This window comes from Vidua chalybeata, chromosome 2, assembly GCF_026979565.1.
Source record: "Vidua chalybeata isolate OUT-0048 chromosome 2, bVidCha1 merged haplotype, whole genome shotgun sequence".
Lineage (NCBI taxonomy): Eukaryota > Metazoa > Chordata > Aves > Passeriformes > Viduidae > Vidua > Vidua chalybeata.
The window spans coordinates 89,060,847-89,086,717 of NC_071531.1; the positions used below are offsets into that span (position 1 = coordinate 89,060,847).

The 25,871-nt window shown below is 42.2% G+C and overlaps 1 protein-coding gene across 2 annotated transcripts; it reads right to left on the reverse strand.

The window, feature by feature from the left end:
* Positions 1 to 290: 290 nt before the first annotated feature.
* Positions 291 to 11,659, reverse strand: LOC128784549 (gap junction beta-6 protein). Of its 2 annotated transcripts, XM_053936257.1 has the most exons (4): positions 11,503 to 11,659; positions 11,038 to 11,115; positions 2,799 to 2,921; positions 291 to 2,111 (listed from the first exon to the last, which is right to left on the reverse strand). In XM_053936257.1, the coding sequence occupies exon 4, from the start codon at positions 2,087 to 2,089 to the stop codon at positions 1,298 to 1,300; it is 792 nt and encodes a 263-aa protein (XP_053792232.1). In that variant the 5' UTR covers positions 2,090 to 2,111; positions 2,799 to 2,921; positions 11,038 to 11,115; positions 11,503 to 11,659; the 3' UTR covers positions 291 to 1,297. The 2 variants fall into 2 exon arrangements, with proteins under 2 accessions (XP_053792232.1, XP_053792230.1); XM_053936255.1 differs by lacking the exon at positions 2,799 to 2,921.
* Positions 11,660 to 25,871: the final 14,212 nt, after the last annotated feature.

The window sequence follows — 25,871 nt, forward strand, 5'->3', positions numbered from 1 at the left end:
CAAGACAACATTGCTGTTTTGCATTGCACTCACCTCCGACTTTCAGGTTCCCCTGCTTTCACAAGCACACCCCTCCCACCGCCACATACTGCCATGCACTCAGCGTTTCCTGTGTATCTCCATTAGAGTACAGACAACAGAATTAGGGCATCAGTGCCCTGGATGGGAATGAGGGGTGCCTAGGGGTTATGTGCATTTTGGATATAGAGTCTCCACTTGAAAAAGTTTTTTGTAAGTTCCTATTTAAAAATCTTGCCTAGCATTTACATATAGACTCTCACTTCACTAAGAAAGATTAAAGCGTTTGCCTTTTATTCAGAAGACTTGCTCCATTTCCAGGAATACTTTTCCATGTCCTTGAAATCAGACAGACTCTAGTCTCATAACAGCACCATCAGTCTACTACAAAAAAAAGCAAACAAATCAAAACAAAAAAAAAATCCATTATGTGATACACTATAAAGAAACAAATACAGCTAATACATTAGAGAAACAAACATCTACATAAACTTACATAAGTTGCTATAAAACTGACAGTATGCAATTAAGAGATCAGTAAGATTACCAGGTCTGCTAGCTGTTTAAACAAGTCTGCATAGGCTGTAACTATATTCTTGTGCTGTTTTTAGGCAGGAGTTTGCACTCAAAATCTAGGTACCTCAATTATCCACACTGGTGGGCTTTCATACACTTCCCCTACAGCCAGCAGTGTGTATGCAAGCGTCTCAAGCTACCTGCCCAGACTCAAGCAGCACTTGCAAAGCTGTGAAGATGTATGCAGCCTGTTGCTGTCTCTTCCCTATGAATATGGTATTACAGGGTTCATCTGCATGTGCCTGGTTAAGAAATAAAACAGTCACTTGTGTACTATAACACCTTAAGTAACATGGAATCTTAGATTTTAGAAAAATATTTTAATCATCAGTTCACAAGTAAAAACTATCACTATTACAAAACAGCTTTTAATACTAGAATACCTTGCTTGGAAAGAGTTTTGTTCTTATTGCTGTTGCATTTAGTTTTCAGGAGATGTGTCAGCATGAAGGTAGCAGTGGGCTTCCCATTAGTCATAGTCTGCTTGTAAGGGTACTCACAGGAAAGTGTATCTTCCTATTTAATCCTCACACAATTTTCACATGTTTAGGCTGCCCTGACTTTTCCCAGACATGTACCTACTCGACATCTGACACTATGCATCAAAACTTCACCCAACTTTGTTTCATACAACAAATTTCATTTGCAGCCTTTAAATAAAACATTCACTCCAAAAAGAGTGAACGTCAGCATTGATACCACCTTAGCTACTTGAAAACCCTATAACTGTGTTCTGGCAGCTATCAGATATTAACTCATTCATTTCATTTTGTTTGGTTTCTTCCTTATTCTCATGGTTGGGTTGCTGTTTCAAATTTCCAGCTTTTTTAGACCTTCTGAGGAAAAACCTTGTCAGTAAGTAACATAATTCAGCCACATTTAAAAGAATGCAAATGCTGGACACAGCAATCATGAAAATAGTGAACACTGTCTTTTCAGTAGGTCGGGAAACAAAGCAGTCTACAGTGTTGGGGCAGGGCCAGGCATTACACTTCATTAAGCGAGGCATTCGGAACCCATCATACATGAAATAAAACGCATACATGAAGACGGCTTCAAAGATCAGTCTGAAAAAGATGCTGCTGGTGTACGTCCACCACAAGGAGCCCTCAATACGAAACCTCTGTTTCCTGATTTCTTCGATGTCCTTGAATTCACATTTCTGGTCTCCTTTTCTGAACTGCCTTTTCTTTTCATGCCTCCTGTAAGCCACATGCATGGCCACCAGCAGTGCAGGTGTGGAGACAAAGATCAGCTGCAGGGCCCAGAGTCTGATGTGAGAGATGGGGAAAAAGTGATCATAGCAAACATTTTTGCAGCCAGGCTGAAGCGTGTTACAGACAAAGTCATCTTGTTCATCTCCCCAGACTTTCTCTGCAGCCACAACCAGGATCATGATACGGAAGATGAAGAGGACTGTGAGCCATATCTTCCCAATACTGGTGGAGTGCTTATTTACTCCTCCTAAAACGGTATGCAGAGCTCCCCAATCCATTGTCTTGTTTCAATCCTCTGACCTAAGACAAGACAAATAAACAAAACTAAGATTAATCAAGACCGGAAACAAATACCAGCAAGCATGTGGTTTAAAATAAAGGCAATATCATAATTGTAGCACATCCACTGGCTGTGGTAACATTTTATTGACGCAGTGGGCTTACCTACAACTAGTCATACATGATAACCTAATCACATACCAGCAGGAAATATTTCATACTGGATTACACACATGGCACCACATTCATTTGACTCCTAGGTGTATTTGCCAATGCCACATTAAGTAAGACAGATGGGGAAATGATGAACACAACCTTAAATTAAAAGATACAACTTTAGTAGCTTGATAACAGTAACAAAATGATAGACAATATCAGCCAAAAGTAAAGTAGATGTGATGTTAAAAAATAACATATTAGACAGATAGAATTCCTATATAAATCAAAGCCAATTGGTTTATCTTTATCTTTAGAGTGTAAATAATGATTTGACTACATTCCTGCAATAAAGACAGACCTTGAGTAACTACTGCTGATGCTCTGCACCTTCCATGAGAAGGTCTGGATAACCTGTGTTCACCAGTTTAAAAATTGTGACTGCATTCTTAGTCAAAGCAAACTCCACATTAGCCTGAAGCAGTGAAAGTAAAATCCTGGTCATTATCCATTTCAGGTTGGATGTTTAAAATCAATGCTTAAGAAACATACCAAGCTTGCTTCTCTGTCCACTAACTACAAAAAGGGCCTAGGGTTAGTGGATAAGGACTTCTCCATTGTGAATGCATGTCAGGTTGGAGTTTTCTTCCTCTCATAACACAGACTTCTTTAGTCCTAGATTAGGGGAGACATTTCAGAGGCTGTGAGAGTGCCATAGCCAACATTTGAAGAGCTCAGACAAGCCAGCAGTAGCTCAGAGAAAGCCAGCAGTAGATCAGAGACTTTTTCAACAGAAGAATATTGTTTCCAGCAGGTGAGTTTCAAAGTACTGTGACTGTAATGAATTAAGGATTTCACCTTTTGGTCTCCTCAGGAACACCACAGTTGTCTGCATTTTTGCAGCTTCCACAAACAGCTTTTCACAGAGAGCATTCAGAGGCATTTCAACCCATCTTCCCATACCCTTCCACTTCAGATGGATTTACCAAAAGTTAGTTTGCAAGCTACTGTGTATTCAAGAAACTGGCATTTCTTGTGCCTATCAGCCAGGACCCTCTAAGAGTGCTCATAGATCCCTTGATTCTGAAATTGCTCATGAAAGTTTTTATTTCACACCTTTATTAATTTGTTTCTATCTCAGAGCACATATTTCTTTGGCATTTACAGCACAAGGCACCAATAAGCAAAATCATCTTTCCAAAGTTGCTTTAAAGAGCAGCTACTGGCAAAAAGGTAATCATATCAATCACAAAATTTTCCTGACTCTGAGCTGGATCACACTGCATGAGGAAGAAAATGATGACACTATTTTATAGTTGTCTTTCACGTCACACTCCCATTCTGAGCAATGTCAAAAACCTTCCTGGTTTACAGTGAGATACATATAATCAGTAGGCCACATGCTTTGACTGAGTATCAAAGTACACAACAGCTCAGAGAAAATGAGGACACTTAATTGTTACGCAATACAGTGTATCTTTTCCTTGAGTTACTGGGATTTAAATGTAATCTCCCTTCACCAGTTCCATAAACTACATTTCCCTCAGATCCTGCTGGTTGACTGTGTGGGGTTATATTCCAGGAGGTAAAAACCAAGGGGGAGATCCAAGATATCCTCCAGACAGGAGAGAACTCTTCCTGAGCCTCCTTCAGGATGCACAATCTATATGGGCTATTTCCTCTGTATGTGGCTGAAACCACGCAGAAACAGATTTACCTTGCTATCCTACTGGGTTATTTTTCCAAGAAAGATTCTTTTTTCATTAGCATACAGTTACAGAGAGTCTCTAGTGTTAATAACCCTGTGAGGACACAGGAAAGACCCTTAACACCAGAGACCTTACTAAACATATCAGCTGGATTTTTAAACTGTTTCCACCCCTTTTCTGTCATCTGATTGATGACAATACTTTCAGAATTTTCCTTCACAATTATTGCATTGTTAAACAGAGGGACAGTTACAACTTTTTAGTGTTCTTGTTACTATTACACACATATGGCAATTACAGTACTTATAAAATGACACTACAACTAAGTACTATGACAAGAAATACTTATGAACATGTGAAAATAAATCCTGTAGAAGACTGGCACAAGGCAAACAGTGGTATTACACACATTATTACACCTATAGGTATTACACCTATCCTGCAACTCCACCAGAGTCCTTACTTGCTTCTCAGTCATTCCATCTTCTTAGAGTGAAAAGGCTCCTCATAAGCCCTGTTTCTTAGCTTCACATCTCACTGCACACCAGTAGTGCTGCCATTTTGTAATAACTTCACATGGATTTGTTTCCTCCTCCCTGTGCAGAAGGAGATTCAAAATACAAGTTCCCCAGTGTGTAGTTAGCTCAGGGAGCTCTCCTAGTTCTGTTTTCTGCTAAGGTCACACCACAGTTCATCTCCTGTGACTTTGTGGAGGCGCATTATAAAGCAAGTGACATATCCATAAGTTCTTCCCAGGACTAGTATGTTTTGGTTGGTTTGGTTTTTCTAATCCTGATTCATTTCATCAATCTGCTTAACAGTACAGACCCACAAGTCATCTGAAAAGGACAGCTACATTAAAAAACCCTCTCCCAACCAAAACAAAACAAACAAACAAACAAAAAAAAACCACCCCAACAACAAAAACCCCAGGTTGCAAATTGCAAAGCATGGGTAAGAATGAGCAGTCAGTGGGAAAGAAGGCTTGGCAACACTCTTCTTCATCTGACTTGCTCCATATTCTCTGAGAGTATATTGTGCTTGTTAAGCCAAAAACTGTACTTCAATTCTAGCAAAGACAGGTCTGTATCTGGATCAAGAAAGAAAAAAGCCACCACAATTTGAAGAGGCAGTCTTTGTCCAGAGTCTCCTTGGTTACATCTCCTCTCCTTTCCAAAAAAGCCTTTGTCTTTCCTATCTGCCCAAACACTCCTCCCTTCACCCTTCCCACACACCTTACCAAATCTTCTGGCTATCTCTTCAGCTCTTCCTGCCACCATCCACTGTTCTTCCCACCACCATCCACTGTTCTTTCCACTGCTTGCTGAGCAAGTCACCAGCCTTTGCCCCTTCTTACTCACAGCCTCTCAGGGTTGTTTTGACATTGGTGGAGAGTCATACGACTTCTGGACTACTCCAAAGTGCTACAGGCACTGATCAGACACCAGTGAAGTCTCATTATCTTCTCCCTGAAAGATTGTAGTGCCATATCCAGGCAGCCTGAATGCCATCCAAATACTTTGGCCACAGTGTTTCCTACTAGCTGGCTTTAAACAGTTCCCCTCAATGCAACTCAGAGGATCCAGTAAAGGCAATTCAGACACTGCCAAAGTGTCCTCCCCTCTCCAACAAACAGACAGAGTGATCCAAGCAGAATTCAAGTTAGCCAAGTATGGCTCTTCACACTACTAAAGCCACCAGTGCAGATCACTCCAACTAAACACCCCATCAGGGCTACCTGTACTGATGTGATGGTTCATTTACTCTTTATTCACTCAAAACTTATGATCAAGGTTCTAGCTTATCTTTCTTTCATATACTTGCTTTCCTTTTCACTAGCAAGTAAAATATTAACTGTCTTGCTGACCAAAGGAGAAGAAAGCAGGAAAATTACATCCCTTTAATGGGTTGGTAAGTCCTATTTTTATAGGGCCAGTCCAGATATATTTCTACATGAGCAAATCCTGCCAAATGCTTACAGAAATAATAGTATGTAGACAGCCAAGGACTTACCTAGTTTGCTGGTACAGAACTCTACAAGAACATATTAAAGACATGAAAGCTTAGGTGAATTTTGGGGAAAAATATAAAGTAGGAATGAGGATAGGGATTGGATATAAAGGAAGAAACTGGGAAGAACAGAAGACAGCTGAAGGTAGCAAGGTTGAGTAACTAAGCATTTAGAATAATTCTCACAGATGAAGGCATTAAATGTTAAATTCTCCTTCACAAAAATTGCAACTGGTCATGAAAACAAGCTTTTCCAAGCCTCCACATAGATACCTGTTCTACTACCAGCAGCACCTTCTATTTCAACAATTAGAGGACCACAAGTGGGATATGGTTGTTACATTTAACAGTTAAAAACAATTCTAAAAGATCACCATGCTTGACTGAAAATTAAGTTACAAGGGAAACAGTTCTGTATGATCACACAACATAGCCACATAATCAGGCGTTTCATTTGGGGTTTGTTTTTTTTTGTTGTTGGTTAGGGTTTTTTTTTTTTCCCCCACTAGTAAGCTAGACAGCAGCAAGAGAAGAACTACAGTTTAACTCCTTCTGTAGTTCTACAGCTTATGGGCAGTATTTTGAGCTCTGTGCTGCTATGGCTAGACTGCTTTCTACTTTGAAGCTAGCTCCTGTAAGCCTACATTAAACCACAATCACAGGACGGTGCGTACACCCAGTGAAAATCCCTGCAATTCACAACAGTGAGGACAATCATCACTGAGCTCCCCTGTTTATGAGTACAGCTGGCTTGTTAACAGATACCATTTTCCTTTGTTTAAGACTGTTATACTGGAAAATCATTACTCAGTGGCTAAATCCACAGCTGGAATACAGTGAAGGTGTAAAAACAACAGAAGATATGTCTCTATCAGATACATATATGGTGCTTGTGCTATAGGATATTATCAAGCAAAAAAAAAGTAGTCATAAGCAAGTATTACAGTATCTGCTTATGCTACAGGAACATCTAGGAGTTCCATTCAAGAGGAGGTCCACAGATCCCTAATTTATGCACAAATTCAAACTATGATTATACCCTTCTCACCTTCAGTTTGGATACCTATTTACTGTACTTTTACACAGAAATTTAGAGGGTGTTTGCAATGACTCCACTTCCATCAGAATTTTAGTGTACAGTGTACCAGGAGTTACCAGTTTGGGGTGACATTACACCACTTTCAGCAGTGCCTCCAGATAGTGATAAAAGATCAGCAGACTGCCAAGAAAAAAGTCACTTTATCCCATGTGGGAATGTGTTAACCAAGATAATCTTTAAGCAAAAAAGCACTGGTCTCAAGTGTTCCTGCTTACCCCCCAGCTGGGGACAAAGGCAACTCACATACCCAAGAGTAGCAGTTTAATGCAGAACTGTTGCCACAGAAAAGCTCCAGAACATCTAAACTAACAGATGCAAAATCACTACCAAAATTATTTTATGACCCAGCTTCACACAAGAAGTACTACTGCATGTTGAGGTCCAACTTGCATTCAAATGTGCTGCTGAGACAACTTTCCCTTCAGGTGTTGATCTCAACAGCTGCACTGGAGCTGTGGCTCATAGTGGGAGGTGATAACCAGCACTGAGATTCATAGAGCTGCATACTGTTGTGTCATTACTCAGATTTGAAGAACACTCTAGTCTGGGTTTCAGCAATTTTGCAGCAGCATGCCTCCACACAGCTAACTTGGCACCTAGTTTACAGCAAGCACTTAATTATGTAGATTCTGTTATTCCTATTGCTGAGTTAGTTTAGGTGCTGTACTACAAGAACAGCAGTACTGTCAAGGCTGAAGCAAGGAAGCTTCTAATAAATACAGATTAACATCTTCCAAAAGACAACATCCTTTTATTTAATCCAGAAAGGCAAGTTCACAGGCTACAGCAACCACTTGCTAACTTGCTCAGACTTCCTACCTAATTTGTCAGTCTGTCCCATGCCTCAGTTTCCCAGACATTAAACTAGAGATAACAAAAATCTCACCAGGCTGTTCTCCTGAAATGCTCCACTGCAATTACAAGCTTCACAGGCTCAATGGACCAAGACAGATAAGTAACAGTTCAAAGCTGGAAGCACAGACCTTGAATCCAATCATCCAGGATATTTCTGACACCTGAAAAAGAATGCAGCTCCCGACATTGCTATAGCTTTAATGCAGAGTTCAAAATGCAAGAAGAGAAAGCTTTGAACTTAGACCTCGGCAACTAAAATCCTTTAATAAGTAGCTTCCAGCTATTTTAATGTTACAGCAGTATATTAAAAACTTCAAGGAGGTATGCAGCTGGAAGACTCTAGAATATCAACAACTCTACTTCTTTCCTAAAAAGCTGAAAAAGATCAAAGGAGCAGCCTAACAATCACAAAAGCCTGTGCAATTCTCTCTAGTAGCTCTTAAACTTTGTTCTGAACACCTATCTCCAGATCAGAGTGGAAACTGGAGAGGAGAAGAGCCATGACAGAGGGATTACAGTATATCTGATTTGACACAAGAACAGGCAAGGACTAATCAGGAACAGGAAACCTCTGACAGTTGCAAGTCTGAACACTGCAAGCATTGTTCTTTCCTTCTACTCAGGTTTAGGAAAACAGGAGGCATTCTTTGCTCTATTTAAATCCAGCATGAAATCCAGAGAAACTCAACAGATTAGGATCCAATTTGTATGTAGTTAAATGTTATTAAAAATTATGCTACTTAAGAGCATTAAAGGGTTCAGTTTCTGCCCACAATAACACCCTTATGACTGTCCCATATTCATGCTCTCATATAAGTTTTAAGTCATTTTCCAAGGATGCTTGGAAACATCCAAACCTATTTCACCAGCCTGCAAGTGTAACTGGAGATTACTATGCTCCAGAACATCTCTGCACAAAATTCATTCCACTCGTACAAAAAGGAAATCAGAGGTCACACTTGAAGGCATAACAAGACAGCACAAGTCCTATTGGACATTAGCCTGTCTCAGCCATTTTCCTCTGCAAACCTTTCCTTCGAAGTGTGCTTAAAGATTCTTACTTTGGAAGAAAGCCAAATTCCTGAGGACTATGTCTCTGCTGATACAAGTGTCCTATTTCCCATATCTTAAAGAAAGTTTTAGACATACTGTACCCTGCTTCTGGTCATCAAAATAACGTTTTAGTTATGACTTTTTAATGTTACTTTTTTTTATTATTACCTAATTTCTATTTCCATCCCCCTACACTTAGGCAGATGTCTACATTCTTTCTGCAAGTCTCTCCTTTCCTCTAAAATTAATAAGCCTCTGTCTTCTTTCACACACAGAACTCAAACCCTTTTGGAAACACTAACATTTTACACTGCACTGCAGCTTTTCCTTGAGCATGTATTTTGTTATTTCATTAATCAAGAGTAAAGTCCAAAGCAACTTTTTCCTTTTTAAAACTCTATTACAGGAAGAAATGCAGGTGTACGATAAGGAATAGAATTAGTTTCAACATTCTTTCATCAACTAACAGGAGATGTGCTTCTCTTTTTCTGTATTTCCTGCTGTTTTGACAGGCCATTATCTCACCTCATATCATCACTTCAAGCTTTTCCTTACACAAACTGGTATTTAGCCAGGCAAGAGTCACAGTTTTCCTTCCAGATACCTCATCAGTCGTCATTAAGTAACAATTAAAATCAGCAAGAAATAGAACAAGGGAAAACATCAAAAGAAAAAACAGCTTCAAGCCATGCTCCTATTTCACACAGTGTCTGGGACCACTGATTTAACTGGAAGTGTACACAATAACCAACTTGTAAAAGCATCTTCTTTCCTCACAAGTACCCACGGAGGTTATGCAGTGACCATTATGAACTTGCACATATAACTCAAAGTGCTGTTATTTTTCCAGCTACTAAGATAGCAGACTTTTTTTTGCACAAAATAAATGAGGCTGCCAAATTATCTACCTGGGTTGAGTATCAAAACAGCAACTCTGTCAGAGGCCTAGCTTCAGCAAGTTGAGAGAAGTGGTCCTGTCAGGACGGAATCAGTTTCCCAAGAAAAGTAAGCTAATTCATGGGGTTTTACAGTTCCATTTTTAAGCTCTGAGATATGTAATCTTACCAATTATGAGACTGACGGTTCTGGGGACCGTCTGAAGTCTCCTAGAAACACTGACACACACAATACAGGTGTAACCTCCTGGCTCTGGAAACGTGCTGAAAAATCTGCCTGGAAATTTACATTGCAATGCCTCGTTGACACATGGCGATACTGACTTCTTCCAGGCTGAGGCTTGTCCCACCATTGCCTTGCTCTCTAAGGCAGATCTAACCCAATCACACACACATCCTTTTGTCTACTGTCTTTTCTCTGGGGCGCCTCAGAGGATGTGTCTGGCAAGCAGGGTTTCCAGGCTAAGCAGCGGAGGCCAAGAAATGTTAAAAGTTACATAACTCTTTTAACAAAATTAAGGATTAAAATACATTTTATTCTGCTTTTGACTCAGTGTACACACATACGCTGCGGTGATCCCAAACCAAATGTGGACCCAAACCCTCAGTATTTCATACAGGACACAGCCATTAATCAAAGCTATAAAACCTGGGCTTAAAAGAGCTTTGTTAAGCTAAAAGGCCACTTCCTTCTTACAACCCTCTGTTACCTCAAGAGTATTTTCAGGCCACATGATGAAAACAAATGGGGTACAAGACAAGGAAATAATTTCCTCTGTTGAGAACAGGGGAGAGATTCTTCAACATGAGAGACTGAAAGTAACACCCAATCTAGGAAAGCCCAATGACGACGGAAAAGCCAGTCATGCCCAAAACATGCCCAGCCCCTAGCTAGTGCCAGACACTAAACAAGCACTCCTGCCCTTACTCCAGCACGTCCTTCGTGTTTTGTTTAAGGCTGTAAAGTACTCATTCTTTGCGCGATCTTATCCAGCCCCCATACGCAGAAATACATTTATTTCTGACTCACACCTCATTTCCTACTCCTCCTGTAATTCTAAGGAATGTTTCCAGCGTATGATCAGACACTCACAGGACCTGTCAGTTTTACTGATGCAAGCTGTTTACCTTCCCGCTCTCTTAACATCTGTAGGCGTGTCGCAAATTACCTGTAATTGCAGGAGCCTTGATTTTGCTTGGTGTCGTAGCTAGCCGTAGGTACTTCACATAACGCGCTTACAGAGGTGCTGGGAGGTGAGTAAAGATTTCGCCGTAAGTTAAACGCTTAACCAACAGAGACACGAGCATCCCCAACCAAAACTGCTCCCGGGGTTCGAGCACTCCGCGAGGCGCTCAAGCTGGGGACGGGAAGCGGAGAGCGCCCATGCCAAGCAGGGTAAATCCTGCCCGGACAGGGTAAATCCTGCGGGGACAGGGCGGGCAGCGCACACGGCGGCTTCGCGCCCAGCCTCGCTCCCTCCCCGGCGGGCAGCGCCACCAGAGCTCCCGGCGGCGCTTCCATGGCCCCGGCCCCGCAACAAGTGCGGCCTCAGCTGCCCAGTGGGATCTGCCCGGGGGCACCTGCCCCGCCGCGCCCCTTCCCTCCCCTGCCTGCCGCCCGCCGCGCCCCTCACCTGCCTCAGCGGCGCCCGCTGCTGAGGGGCGGTCACCCCGCCGGCAGCTCCCGGCGCCGCGGCCAGGCTGCGCCGATCAACGTGGCTCCGCCGGTGGCTGCGGAGCGGGCGGCCCCAGCTTCGCCGCCCCGGAGCTTTAAGGTCCCTCCCCGTTCACCTGGCGCCGCTTTTAACCCGCCCCTCGCCCGCCCCCGCCCGCGCCCGCGCCCCGCTCCTCCGGCCGCCCGCGGAGGCGGCGGTGGGAGCACGGGGCGGGGCCTGGAGCCCATCCCCGCCGCTGCGCCCCGCCGAGGGGCTGCGGCCGGCGGGGCTTCCAAGGTGAGGAGCAGAGAGCCAAAATAAGGGGTGGGAAGGGTTTGTGTCCGCGCTGGGGCCACTTCCCGCAGCGAAAAGGCTGGTCTGGGGTTGCAGGGGGAGACCCTGAGGGAAAGGGAGATCAAGGTAACAGCAGATACATGGGGTTTTTTTCAAGCTAAACGTATATTTATTTAAGATAACAGGGTCGTGTTTCCATCTTGAGGAATCTAGGTATTCAGAAGGGCCTCGGGACAGAAAAATGCCAGGTCTTTTCTCCTGGAAATCATTAAAAGAGCTGGTGGCCAAACACAGAGGGAAGAGTCTGTAGTTTCTGGCTTTTTGAGGTTTGTTTTCCAAGTGCGATTGAAATGCTAGAGCAGTGCCCTGCAGCCTCTCAGGCTTTCACGGAGCTGTGCATATTTGCCACTGCAAAGACCTATTTTGGAAAGTTTTCTGTTTCCAAGGAATACAGTTGCTGAGGAAACAATTCACTTTAGGTTCAAAAATCCCTGCCCAAAACTGTGTACCCTGTCTTACCCACAGGCACATCAAATTTAATAAATGTTTTGTAACCTCTTAACTAAATTTCCAAAGAAAACATACACCACAACTGCACAAACAGGACATTTGCTCAGACTTCAGGTGAAAAACTCGTGTGTTTGTGCATGTTTGGAGTATAAGGACTCAAATGATAAATTATTTCCAATGAAGTTCTACTGCCTTGTCTTTCCATCTTCTAGAATACAAATAATCCCTTGGGAAATCTTTAGCAAAAATCAGTTACTTAATTTTGATTTTACATTCAGGAAGAAGAGGTAGGAATTTCTAGCGCAAACAATCTAATACTTGAAAGATAAGGAATCATCAGCTGTGCTTTAAACATTAGTCTCTGTCTCTGTGCTGCTCATCTTTCCTCCCACCCTTTCTTACACTTGCAGTTAGATCCATGGAACCTGTACATTAGGACCACAGGAAAATTCATGTTGGAAGAGATCTGTGACGGCTTGTGATCCAACCTATTGGTCAAAGCTGGATCAGCTCTGGGACTGTTCATTAGTTACACCCCATCCAGGGGGAACCCAGGGAAATTGGTTCACTGCAGCAGCTGGAGGACCAGGCCCAAGGTATATGATGTGATGCTGAGCTAGACATGCAATAAATACCTCAGGGCTGAGTTTACCTGTGCTCGCTGACTTCTGTGGGAGTTGTGTGTTTAGATGACGTTCAAGGTCCATGGCGTGTGCGTGAGGAAGGGAGGTGGCTCTGGGCCCTGTCATGCATCTGCACTTTGCAAAAGGGAAAGCCCATCTCCTAATGGAAGAAAAGCTTTAGAAGAGACATCTGGAACTCATGTGCTGTTTTCTCTCCAGTCACCTTCCAGCTTGATTCAGTGACCTTGAAAAAGTGAAATGTATTGTTTTAAGGTGCAAAATACTTTAAACATTGATTATGTTTACCTGCAGCAGAGAATTTTAAGTTTTGTGCTGTTCTTCAAACAAGGCTGTGTTTGCCACCAAAAGGAGGATTAGCTTTTTTTTTTTTTTTTTTCAGTAAGAGAAATATTGTGAAAATATAAATCAGAAATTTAAGTCCTATGAGGAGACCTTGAGGGAGATGGGTGTGTTTAGCCTGGAGAACAGGAGGCTCAGGGAGGGACCTTACTGCTCTGTAATAATGACCTGAAAGGAGGTTATTGTGAGGTGGGGCCTCTTCTCCCAGACAGCCAACAGGAGAAGAGGATATAACCTCAAGCAGCTCCAGGGGATATTGAGGTTGGGCATCTGGAAGAATTTATTCACTGAAAGGGTGGCCAGACATTGGAAGAGGCTGCCCAGGGTGGTGGAGTCACCACCCCTGGAAGTGTTCAAGAAACAACTGGACATGGCACTTAGTGATATGGTTCAGTTGACATGGTGTTGGTCAAAGGTTGAACTCAATGATCTTGAAGGTCTTTTCCATGAAAAGCTAGTGGAAACAAGGCCATATGGGTCTCACTGTTGCCTAAAGGCAGATAAGCCTAAAGGAGGTAAGCCATGGGCAGAGTGTGGAGCTCTCGAAGCTGCCTTGTATCAGGTCTTCACTGCACTGCCTTTGGGAGTGTCACAGTTGGAGGCCAGCACCTGGTGTTGGTCTCGAGGCAGAAGCACCCAGTTTTGACAGCAAAGAAAAGTCTTAAATGATATTCTGTGTTTCCAGAATTAGATTCTATCAAACTATCTATTCCCTAGACAGTGGGGAGCACTGAGTGAATGAGTGGCAGGGAGAAATAGACCTGGTTCTCCTCTACCGAGTAATTCTTTCATCTCGCATCTGTTGAATGATATTACTGTTACCCAGTAGCATCAGCACCCTCTTTGATTATAAATGATCACTTAAGGGACACTAGAAAGAAAGAAGAATGGGATGAGTCAGTGCTGGAAATTTAAGGACTGGAAGTCCTGGTCTTAATCACAGTGTTTTATCTTTATTTATGAGGGTAAAATGACATCTATTTAGTAATTGGCCACTTAGTAAACAGAGTTAAATTGTACTTATTCCTTTACAGACGAGGAATCTTTTATTTAGCTAGCATATAAAAATATAGTGTATTATTTAGCTAGCATATAAAAATTACTGTTTGATAAAACTCTAAAATAAATACATGTGAATTTATTACTTTGAATTTTGACAGCCCCTTCTCCTGCAGTGCATTATAATACATATGTTTTCTTTATTGACATGATTTTAAGGTAAAAAGTGAGAAGAAAGGGGTGGATAAACATAAACCCATCCGTTTCTGACAAATAAACAAAGAGGAAAATAAAGTTACAGGGTTCAGAAATTTTGTGTCACTAGATGCCTCACAAGATAATGCATTTTGAAAATATTAAAAAAAAACCCAAACAAATAGAGTTGTCACAACATCCTATTGGCCAAAAGCAGCTTTAGATGTAAACCCCAAATTTAAGATAAGGTCAGCCTCTTTGATAGTGCATGTTATTATCTAGAAGATCATAATCACAGTCAAGGTCAATCACAATCACTGACTATCCTGTAGAGCATTTAAATTATGCTTTTTGAAATATTGGTATAGGTCAAGTTTTTCTTTTGAGCACTAATAAACCAGAGTCTGAAACTACTAGAGCTGTTGACTGAAATTTTAACCTGATTTTTATGTACTTCATTAGACTGAAGATTTGTATAAGAGCAAGTCCAACTGCTCAGTCTTAATAATATTCAGAAGGGATAAAAGAGGAGGAAAAAACCAAACCCCAGGAAGTTTCTTTTCCATTTTTCCATGGCAGACAGCTGCTCAAACACTGTGGTGCAGACTGGAAGCAGGAGGTTTTTCTTCTTGAAAATTTCTGTTTCCTTTCCAAACCTTCACATCTCTAATTAGACTCTTTTTGCCGTCTGACTATTTAGCAGTTCAGAGCAGGGAAAAAGAAAATTGTGTCCAGTCCTTCAGTGTGAAACTATTGTGCCACTGTGTTTCAAAGTTCACGCTGTCCTGTGGCACATTTATTGGGAGACAACAGGGATATATATAGTACTGATAATATATACTAAGTCTTGGACCAAGCCCATCTTTGTTGTATGCTGTTCAGGAAGCTGTTCTTCTTCAGCTTTTATTTTCAGTTTAATGTACTGGTCAGCATTCTACAGGGATTGTGTTGGCCCTGATTTACACACTCTGGGCAAATCCCAGGACCTCATCTGTTGTATTGCACTAAGTCAAGGCTTTCTATACGACACTCATGTAGCCAGAAAAAAACACCCAAAGAGTCATTTCCTTTTCAATATAATTACTTTAATGACAATGTGTAGTATGATAAAGTTTGCCCATGCAATATCCCTGTTCATTAATTATTGCAGCACATCAAGCATTTGTACTGCCTTGAAAAGTAGTAGGTTTTTTTTCACCTGCAAGGGCCTTACAAGTGCCTGAGAGAATGATTATGATTGTACTTCTCTTAAATAATGGGCAGATGGCTGTCTCCCTCATCTTTTTGACCTCAGGTTGTCCTCATCAATGAGACCTTCCCTTTTTTATTTTCAGTTTATAGATATGCATGAGAAGTCCCAAGAGAAACATAGCAGCTACTTTCCTGCTAAGGTAACTTGGTGATCTTAATGATGTCCCCTATTTGTGGAGATAGAAGAAGGAAGAGGAGAGGGAAAACAAAACAAAACACAAACAAACAAAACACAAACAAACAAACAAAAACAAATCCACAAAAAAACCACAACAAAAAAACACTCAATCCCAAATGATATAGGGAACCAACAAAAGGGGATGAAAATGGTTCTTAGCATTGCCAGTACATGACCAGCCTGACTCACACCAATCCATATAATTTATACTTTTTAATGTCATAATGGACATGGGCAGCTGTTTTAGTACATAGCCATGTTCTTCCAGGATGCCCTTGGAAAATGTACCTCTCCTGTGTGCTAGTTAGAATAGACTAACCCATTGTCAGGCAGCCATCAAAGCCTCTCCATTTCTTAAGCTGACAGCTCCGGACATCCAGCATCAGCCTGATTTGAAAGACAGAGCTTTCTTCATCCTGAGGCAGCCCAGTAATTTCTGCAACACTATTGCTAATTTGGAAGCTGACAGTTTCCATCTCCCCACCCCTTTGGTTTATTACAAGCATTTCATCAGACTGGCTGTAGACTGCCGCGTCCTTCTCCGCTCTGGGCAGAGGGGGACAAGCAAGGCTGTCAGCAGCGATGCTCAGTTGCTGTGGTGATGTTTCTCCTGGAGCAGGCGGCTGCAGCAAGTCCCCCACCCCAGTGGCACCTAGCCCAGGCTCTTGATGGACCTGTGGAGGCTTCCAGCTGATTTAATTGGTTCATTGTTCCCTGGTTTGATGTAATAAATTCATTGTTCCCAGTTCAACTTAATTGAGTCATTGTTACCCGATTTAACTGACTGATTGCTGCCTGACTTGATTTAATTAATTACCGCCTGACTTGCTGAATAAGCAAGCTCCTGCTGCCAGCTGCCAGCATGGCTCATGGCTTCTAATCCGTGCTGTCTACCTCAGCCCCTTGTCCTGTACCAACCTGCGCTTCTCCTGGGACCTGCTCTCTGTTCTACTCTAGCCATGTCCTCCGTTACTTTCCCTTTTCTGTTCCTGTAGCTCGTTCCCTACCCAAGGAGCTCCTCTAACTCACCCTCTAATTCTTCTTTCCATTACCCTCTGCTTTTTCCTATCTTTAGCTCTGGGACTTACTCCACTTTTCCTCCTGGTGTTCTCACCACTGTGTCTCACAGCAACCGTCCCTGCTTTGATTCCTCTAAAGCTGCTCTTGAGTTCCCCTGAAGGCTTTGCATTTCACTTGTTTCATGCATGACAGACTGCCCTTCCTATAGTGGGATTTTTTTGTTTCCTATTCTGCCCAGGAATCCTACTTGGGCATCAGCACTTGTCCAGTGATCTCTTTCTTTCCTTCATTTCCACTACTTGGCTGTACACATTTTTTTTCTTCCTTTCAGGTATCATCCAGAAGCCCCTCCCTCCCCCTGTTACATGTTATCTAGCATCCTTTAGGCTCTTGGCTCTTTTTAATATGTTCCCTGCCCCAGACCCATTCACTTGCTTTGAGATTTCTGTGTCCACTGTAAGGGTATCTTCTCTGATTGCTCCTTCTCTTTAGCCTGTTGTTTTCACCTAAGATGTTCTGATAGTGGTTCAGGTTTCTTGCTGACTCTCCACTTTCTGGTCCTTACTTCATTCCCCAATCTCCCCAAATCTCTTTAATTTATCTTTCTGTGTTTCACTGTCTCCTTTCAGCAGAAACATGAGATATAGCTAAATATTGTCCTCTTTTCTCTGCTGTTCTGCTCCACATTCCATCTGATGTCAATCTGAGAGCAGGCACACACTTGTTCAAGCAGAGAATTACTGTTCTCCAAAGTAATTGCATCAAGGTGTAAGTCTGAATTTATATTCATGATCAGCATGAGTCCAGACTTCTCTGTGACCACTTCAGTTCAGTGCATAGAGATGAGGTCAGCTTTGCCCATGCTGTCAGTCCAGTGTGCACAAGATCTTGTGTGAGTAGATATCCCTTCTGGCTTTGCATTGTCCAGGCCTTGTTGGCCATGACATACTTCCTGTTCATCTGCACTGTCTCTATTTATCCATTTTTCATTCTCCTGTATTGGAAGAAGGTCTAGGAATGAGTTTTTGACTCTCCAGTATAAGCACCATCATTCAGTTGCCTGCTGACATCTGGCTTCTGTATTCTGGGAACAGATATGGGGTGTTTCCCCTCCTTCCTCTGGCTCTCTCTTTTTCACTGGTGTCTTGATGTTTTCTTGAAGAGAGAATCTCATTGTCTACAAAGATGCCTCTCTCCCCCTCAAGTCTTTAAGGAATCTTCACTCATAGGATCACAGAATCATTTAGGTTGCAAAAGACCTCCAAGGTCATCGAGTCCAATCTTTTACTGAACACCACTTTGTCAACTAAACCATACTACTATGTGCCATGCCCAGTTGTTTCTTGAGCACTTGCAGGGATGGTGACTCCACCACCTTCTTGGTCAGCCTGTTCCAGTGCCTGACCACCCTTTCAGTGCAGAAACCTACACTGCATGGCTGGGGGTCTTCCATGTCACTTGCAGTGAGTTAATCTGTCTCTGCCTTTTTTACGCATGTAAGAGCCACTGTATTCCTAGGGCATTTTTGTTCAAACCCTTCTGGGTTTCATATGGCAGATTCCATTGATTTCAAATACCTAAAAATCTTGGAAGATGCTTTAGAAGAGCTCAGTCTTTGGGTTTTGGGGCTTGTTTTATTGTTGGTGCGTTATGGGGTTTTTGGTGGGATTTTTTTTTTTAATTCAGTTGCATTTCAGTTTATTTCTTTTTCTTACAGTCTCCTAAAACTGAATGCAGTTCTCTTAAGTTTCTCCCAGCATGTTAGGCAGAATAATCAGCTTTTTTTTACCCTAGTTAATGCAACTCAGCCATATTTCTGCAGCTCTAATATCTATTCTCTCCCCTCTATAGGCAATTCCCTTTGAATTTATCTTTGCAGTTCCTCTCCCGCTGTTGGCTTCTGCACATTTGCTAATTTACAGAGGCCATCAGACTTCGCAGATGATACAGATACTGGCAATCCCTCTCACATTACTGGGATATGAAGGTATGACACCCAGTTCTGTTCTCATGAAAGCTGGTGCCAAACCTCCCATAAAATGTTATGAGAACAGGACTGGGCCTCAGAATCTTCATTCCATTCTCCGTGATGGCAATTGAAATAACATTAAAATTAGGAACAGAATTAGCAGGTGCCAGATTCTTCTTGTTATCTTCCATCTTCTGTGTTTGGTAAGACATTTTTCTGATTGTGATTGCATTCACTGAGTTGATATATACAAAATATGAATGCTCCAGGCTTTTCCTAGTGTGGAATACATGTTAAGAAAAATTGAGGACTGCTCTTCAATGTACAGTCTGCCTTTCCATTTGTAATTGCAAAGCACTCCCATGGCAAAACTAGTGCTGCATAGATGGCTAAACACTATTTGTGTGCTTTTACCTTTATTTGGTGTGAAGCATATTGTCTTTTTCTAAAATGGTAATGACTGACTGAAGTTGTTCCCTTTTCCAGCCCCACCCTGCACTTCAGATAATTCTGCCCTTTAGGAAAACACTGATATCTAGCACACTTCCTTCAGAAATGAAGTTAGATCTGTGCAAGTCATTTAATCAGAATTTTCAACTGGTATCATTGCAGTGATATAATTATCATGGTGTCAGTATGCTCTAATAAATACAAGAGATAAAAACCCCAAAAGTTTTACAAGATTATTTATGCAAGTAGTTTTATCTCAAACTGAGAAACACACACAAAATCAGATGTGTAGCCATTTTGATGCACTTGCATGCAGGGAAGAATTGCAGTGCATTATGAGATGCTTGTCATGATGCAGTCATGAAAGGCAGAACTGGTTATGCACTGGGAGGTAGCTGAGGTCTCTTTTCTCCACACTTGGAAATCTGAAGAATTTTCTGTCTTCCTCTGTGTTAATACTGTAAGTCTTCTTCCTCTGCATTTCCAATTCCAGAGCTGTGGTGAAGGACAAGGTGTTTCTCTGGATTGTACTGATGGGAGCCAGTATCACCAGGCCAGCATGCGGCTTAACCCCATGTCTCCAGGGCTGTGGGGGTTCCCCTCATGCTACGTAGTGTCAGCAACAACACTTTTAGCAAATAACTTCTTTTTGTGCTACAGCATCCTTCTGGCTTTCCTTCCTCATGTCTTTGCCATATGATTTTTATAAACTCAGGACAACTTCTAACATGCCAACCCATAGTTAACATTAGTACAGGGAACTGAAATGTTCATATCCTACATACATAACCTTAGAGATACATATTAACAAAAAGCCCCGTCCCTCCCATGCGTGCTAAGAATACCATCAGCAAATGTTGCCACAGTATGTTCAGAAGTTGAAAATTCTCCAGATAAATCATGTTGGTAATTATGTTCTGTGACTCTGGGCAGGGGTGGTTGAATAGCCCTAATTTGGAAAGTATTTGTTAGACTCTTCTGAAAGAAGGTCAACTTCCAAGAAGAAAGAGGGGCCTCACAAGGGGTATCTTGTAGAGGCCACATTTCAGAGGCTAGGTCAGGGATACTGCACAGGTGATAGAAAATTAATGAATGTAGATAACAGCAGAATTTGGACAAAGAAGTTTAACCATTTGTATGCACCTGCTTCTATTTCACAGCCAGTAAGAGACATGAATTTGGGAAAGAATATATAAATGCAAAGCTATATAAACACACAAGTTTATCCATTTGCCTTACTGGCTCAGTCAGGCAGAGTAAATATATATAACACTCTAGTTCAGCTACTTCACTGTCACAGGATCCAGACTCGCCACTTAAAAGGTGGTGTAGGTCTTCCTCTAAGATTTGCCTTTTATTTTCTACTCCAACTTTTTTTTTCTGAAAAGCATTTACAATGTTTTATGCAGCTATGCAAAGAACAGTGAACCATGTTCTGCTGGACAGAAGCTCTGTAAATTAACCCTTAAGTGTGAGCTGATAAGGGCCTACAGGATTTAGCCTTAGAAACACAATGCGTGTGGGAACTTAAGAAATGCAGCGCAAGAGTCAAAATAAATTAGCTGCTAAGTTCTCAAATAACTTGTCTCCTTCAAATGTTTTGCTCTCTATGATTGTTTCGAACCTGCATAATTTGAACCTGCATAATTCCATAGTGTCACTGCTTTCATGTATTCCTTATGCTTTTTTATGCACTTCAGCTGTGGAAGGCCATGGTTTCTATTGGCAAAAAGGATGATTGTGGTTAAAGTGTTATGTATGGGCCTTTGACTTTGCCCCATCACTTGGTAACTGCAGCTGCATATTTGTCGGAACCCAAGGTGTCCCTCAGACACTCTTGGATGTTCCGGGCCCAGGTCAGAAACATTTGAGACCCTGGCATGCAGCCGGAAACCCCTGTGGCTTTGAATCTGATCCATGGAACAATTGACCAACCTTGCAGGAAGAACAAGAAGTCACAAAAGTTTAGATATTATAGTAGAAGTAGTCACAAAGTGAAAGGAAGAATCTTTGAGTGCTGCACAGAGGGGTTTTAGGCCTTGTACAGAGGGGTCTGAGTTTTGTACATGGGGGTCAGAAGTTCTGAGATGGAGGGATTTGAGTGTGCCCTGTCCTCCTTCTTTCTCCTTCCTATCCTCCATGTTCATGGTGATGTTGGCACTCACAGATTAGTTTAAAGTAAAAAGTCACCATTCAATATAAGTAATAGACATTAGAGAAAAACTATAACCATTTAACATGTAATGTATGATATAAAAGATGGCACCAGCCCCCTGGGCAGTCAGAGGGTGTCAGAGACAGTGTCAGTGTGTGTGTGTGTGCCTTTGTCTGACCTGCTGAATAGACCGCAGCAGTTCAAGAAGAAAATCTTTTAAATAACATACAATAAACTACCTTAAGACCAGACAGCTAAAGACTACTGAGTCTTTCTTTAAAAGCACAAGTTAGAAGAGAGACTTTTCCACCTTTCAGGGTCACCCCAATCTGGGGGTGAGCCCCAGCACATATTCACTTTCAGAGGTGTAATTAGTCATGAGAAAATGTATTCAAGTATTATTGGTTACATTGACATTTTCACTTTGTAAATTATCATGACTGAGAAATGCTGTCATTTACCTTCCTATTGGAAGTGTCACAACTAATGTCAATCTTCAGAGCTCCAGTTGTACATTTTCCTTGATGCCTCTGGGGCTGTGAGAGTCTGACATGGATGTTTCCATAAATCCACAAAATCATTCACAGGGACCACTGAATAAGCAGGTAACCTACCTACATGTTTGCAGAAACAAGCCTTAATGAGTAAGTAGCATAAATCTCAAATCCATGTGATAGAAATGCACAGTATCAATGCTGTCCTCATGTGCCAAATATTCCTTAACTCTTTGGCTAGAGTGGAAAAATGGCTTCCTGCTGGTACAGGATGGAAACCTCAGCAGTAATTCACATTTTTCCTCATGAATTAAAGGAAATATTCTCCATTAATTTGCTGCCCACTCCCAGACTTCCAAGTTGAAAAAAGAGCAGGCTCTCACAGAACTTTCCATGTCTCCACAGACAACTGGGCCAAGGATCCTATCTCTATCTTAAGGGATGTTGGGCTTCCAAAACATGGCAAGGGCTTTTCCTTTATTGGCTATTTAAAAGAACTAATTCACATTACTTCCCTCCTTACCTCCCTTGCACCATAGCAATGAAATGAGAGAGCAAGTAAGAGCTTGCCTTGAAAACATTATGTTTAACTCTGATGAAGTCCATGGAACTCCAGGGAGTCTCATGGCTTATATCGTCCCAAGTCCTCTTTCTCTGCTCCCACACATCCTGCTGCTTCTCACTTGGGGTGTGTCACTGCTCTTTGCACCTTCTAGGCAAAGAGCGAGATTTTTTCCCTGTTCTCACAAGCATTTTGATTGCCTAAGCAGTTCAGCAAGCAGTGGCAAAATAATAATGAGTTTCCATGAGTTACTCCAAATGGATTGTGACTTTGATTTAATGATTTGCAACAATGGAGTGCAAGATTTTGCTATGTCAGCTATGTCCTGCTCTATGGATTAGAGCAGGAGTCATTCCCAGCACATGCCCACAGGAGCATCTCAAATGCAAAATGCTTTAATCACTCCTCACACAAGCTGAGTAAACGGGACTCTGCAACATGAGCAGAAAGCTAGCAGCATTTTCATGCTCAAGCACCATTGTCCCCAGCCCCAGCACTTGCCTAACTTTTGAAAGAATTAAGTTACGGAGATGGAGTGACTAAAGTAGGTCTTGACAAACCTCCCCTTTTCTTTCAGGAGAGAATCTAAGTTAGGCTGCCAGTCCCTGCAGAAAGAGAAAGGAGGGAGGTATTTTTCCAGCTTTCATCCCTCCTGTGTTAACTCTCAGTTCCCATCAATTGAAGCCACTGAGATAATATTTCCTCTAGTGCCAGAATCCCAAGATGGATAGGTCAAGGTAGTCAAGCTGGTTTTGTCAGAATAGTCCCAGTTCAAATCACAGCCTTTCTTTAATTTGGTCAGGTACAACTCATACCTCATGGCCTGTATGAGATCCTACCTGAAGAAGTAAGAAATATATCCTTTGCCCCACAGGACATAATTACAGTAATCCCATGGGGTGTCCTCTATCCCCTGAAGCATGTGGGCTGTTGTGAGAGACATGGTGCTAAGATCAGCCAGTGTCTCTTAGCACCATAATGAGCCCGTTAGTATTATCTAAGAGTTTTCATTCAGCCAACACTATTGACTTTCAGTGACCAGTGAGTGCCTCTCATCTAACTCCTGCTGGGGGAATGGGATGGTCTCTCATCTAATTCCTGCTGGGGGAATGGGATGGTCTCTGCTTAGCCAGCATCTCCCATCAGACACTGCTGTTAGGATTACAGCTAGGGACAGCCTATCCCATCAAAAACCACCCCAGGCCACGGCTGTTCCTAGGTAACCATGGGCTAACATGCCAACCTGCTCCCGCTGTCCAGATGCCCATCCAGCCCTCTCCTCTCTTCACCAGTGTGGCCAGAGAGACATCAGCTGAGTGGGCAGAGGTTGGGCAATGCAGGACAGTCATACCCTCTGCTTTGCCTGGTTTGGCATGATGACATCATTTTCTGGGGCAGCAGGAAGATCTGGAGAGCACCTGTGGTTCATGAGGGACGCAATCTCCATTTTTTTCTGCTGCTTTGGGTGCATGTCTGTGTGGTAATCTGCAGTGTGGGGATTACCAAACTGACTCAGGTCATGGGAAGCCTTGTCCCATGACACTTAAAGGTCCCCACTGAGTCTGTGCTAGACACATTTAGGTTACAGGAGAACCTCTTTCTTCATCATCCAGCAAACCAGTTTTTCTCCTCAGGAAGGACTCTTTTGATTTATCCCAACTTTCTGCCAAACAATGAATGAACTCCTGCTTACCTTGTCCTGATACTCATCCCCTTTGTCATGTACACTGGCTGACATCTCTGAAATTCTGACACTCAGCAGTTTGGATACTTTGGATTGGTTGTTTTGGATGAGATAACACAGTAATGATCTCCTGTGGCTGCAAACCTCCAGCCTCAGGGGTGTCCTCCCACTGTGGGATCTTTCTGCCGTGCAGTGTAGAGCGAAGAAGGGAGGTCACCCTTTGGAAACTGCCTTCTGTTCTTCCTTCCCTCACCACATGCAGCAAAATTGTTGTCCTTCCACCATGGTCAAGATGTGCTGTGGCTGCAGGGGAGGAAAGATTTGCCTCTTAGCCATGAAACCAGATTTGCTTTGGTTGTAGATTATTCTCCACCTAGTGAAAACAGTCAGGAAATTTGTTTTGGACTACAGAGTTCAGCTTCTCTGTACAAGATTTTCAGCTGCTCATTTTGGCTGGGATTGGAGAGATAGGAGAGAGACCATCAACTGAATGGAATCACTAAAGTGCTCCTGACATAAAACATCAGACAAAATCCATATGAAAGCCAAGTGAAAGGCAGACACAAAGATATGTTATGCTGTGCTCTGATTATCTATGTGGTCTTCTGCCAGCAGGATAGGAAGACTAGAAAAAAGGGACAGGCAGGTATGAAATTGGATTGGCAACCATCCACAGTGTAACCAAAATGGACACTTAATAATGTGTAGAAGAGCTGACTCAGATTTTGATGCTGCCTTTTAACTTAGGATCAATGCCTGTGTAGATTATGTGGCACATTTGCTGGAGGAGTTCTCACAGAATATGGATTTTAATAGAGCAGGATAATTATTTATATTTTGTGCCAAGCTAAAACCCACATTATCGAAAGGTTTTAAATGCAAGCTTAACAAAATTATTCAAATGCAGAAATGAGAACAGGAAGGTTGATCAGTGTGTAAAGGATGATTCACATCTAACTCCTTTTTTATGTGAAACACCTTAAATTTAACAAAGAAAATCCTCTAACAGTAGTTTTCAACCTGGGCAGGCGAAGGCTTCCGCTATTGAAAAACCAGTGGTCTCCTGCACAGAAAGAATATGCAAATAGTCCCCACTGGGAATTTTGGAGGGCAAGATCTGCTGACACTTAGCCACATCCCTGTTCTCGTGTTTCTTCAGTCTCCCTGAAGAAGATCGGGATGCAGAAAACAAGCTCTTTTCTGGGCTGTTTCCCTGTGCCACAGGGCTGATGCATTGCTCTGAAGTGTTCAGGGTATGAGGGGGAAGCAGGGTGCCTATGAAGCCTTTTAACTCTTCACAAGCATAAACATTTCTGTTTACCTTCCAGAACCCCTCTTCCCTCAGGGGAAACTGCTGCTTGTTTCTCTTTTTCCATGTGAGAGCAGGCCTGTTATTACTGGCACTCCCTTCCCGTGGATGCATTTTTCTTGGTTTAAGAGATTCTGAATTTTTAAAAGGGAAACATGAGACTTTTTTGTTAAACCTTCTGTATTTTATGTGAGCAGAGGAGTTTTCTGCGTACATTTTATATCATCAGGGCCTTGAACATGAGTGACTTCTTCTTTACTCACTACTTCATATACAACTCTACTCTTTCTTCAGC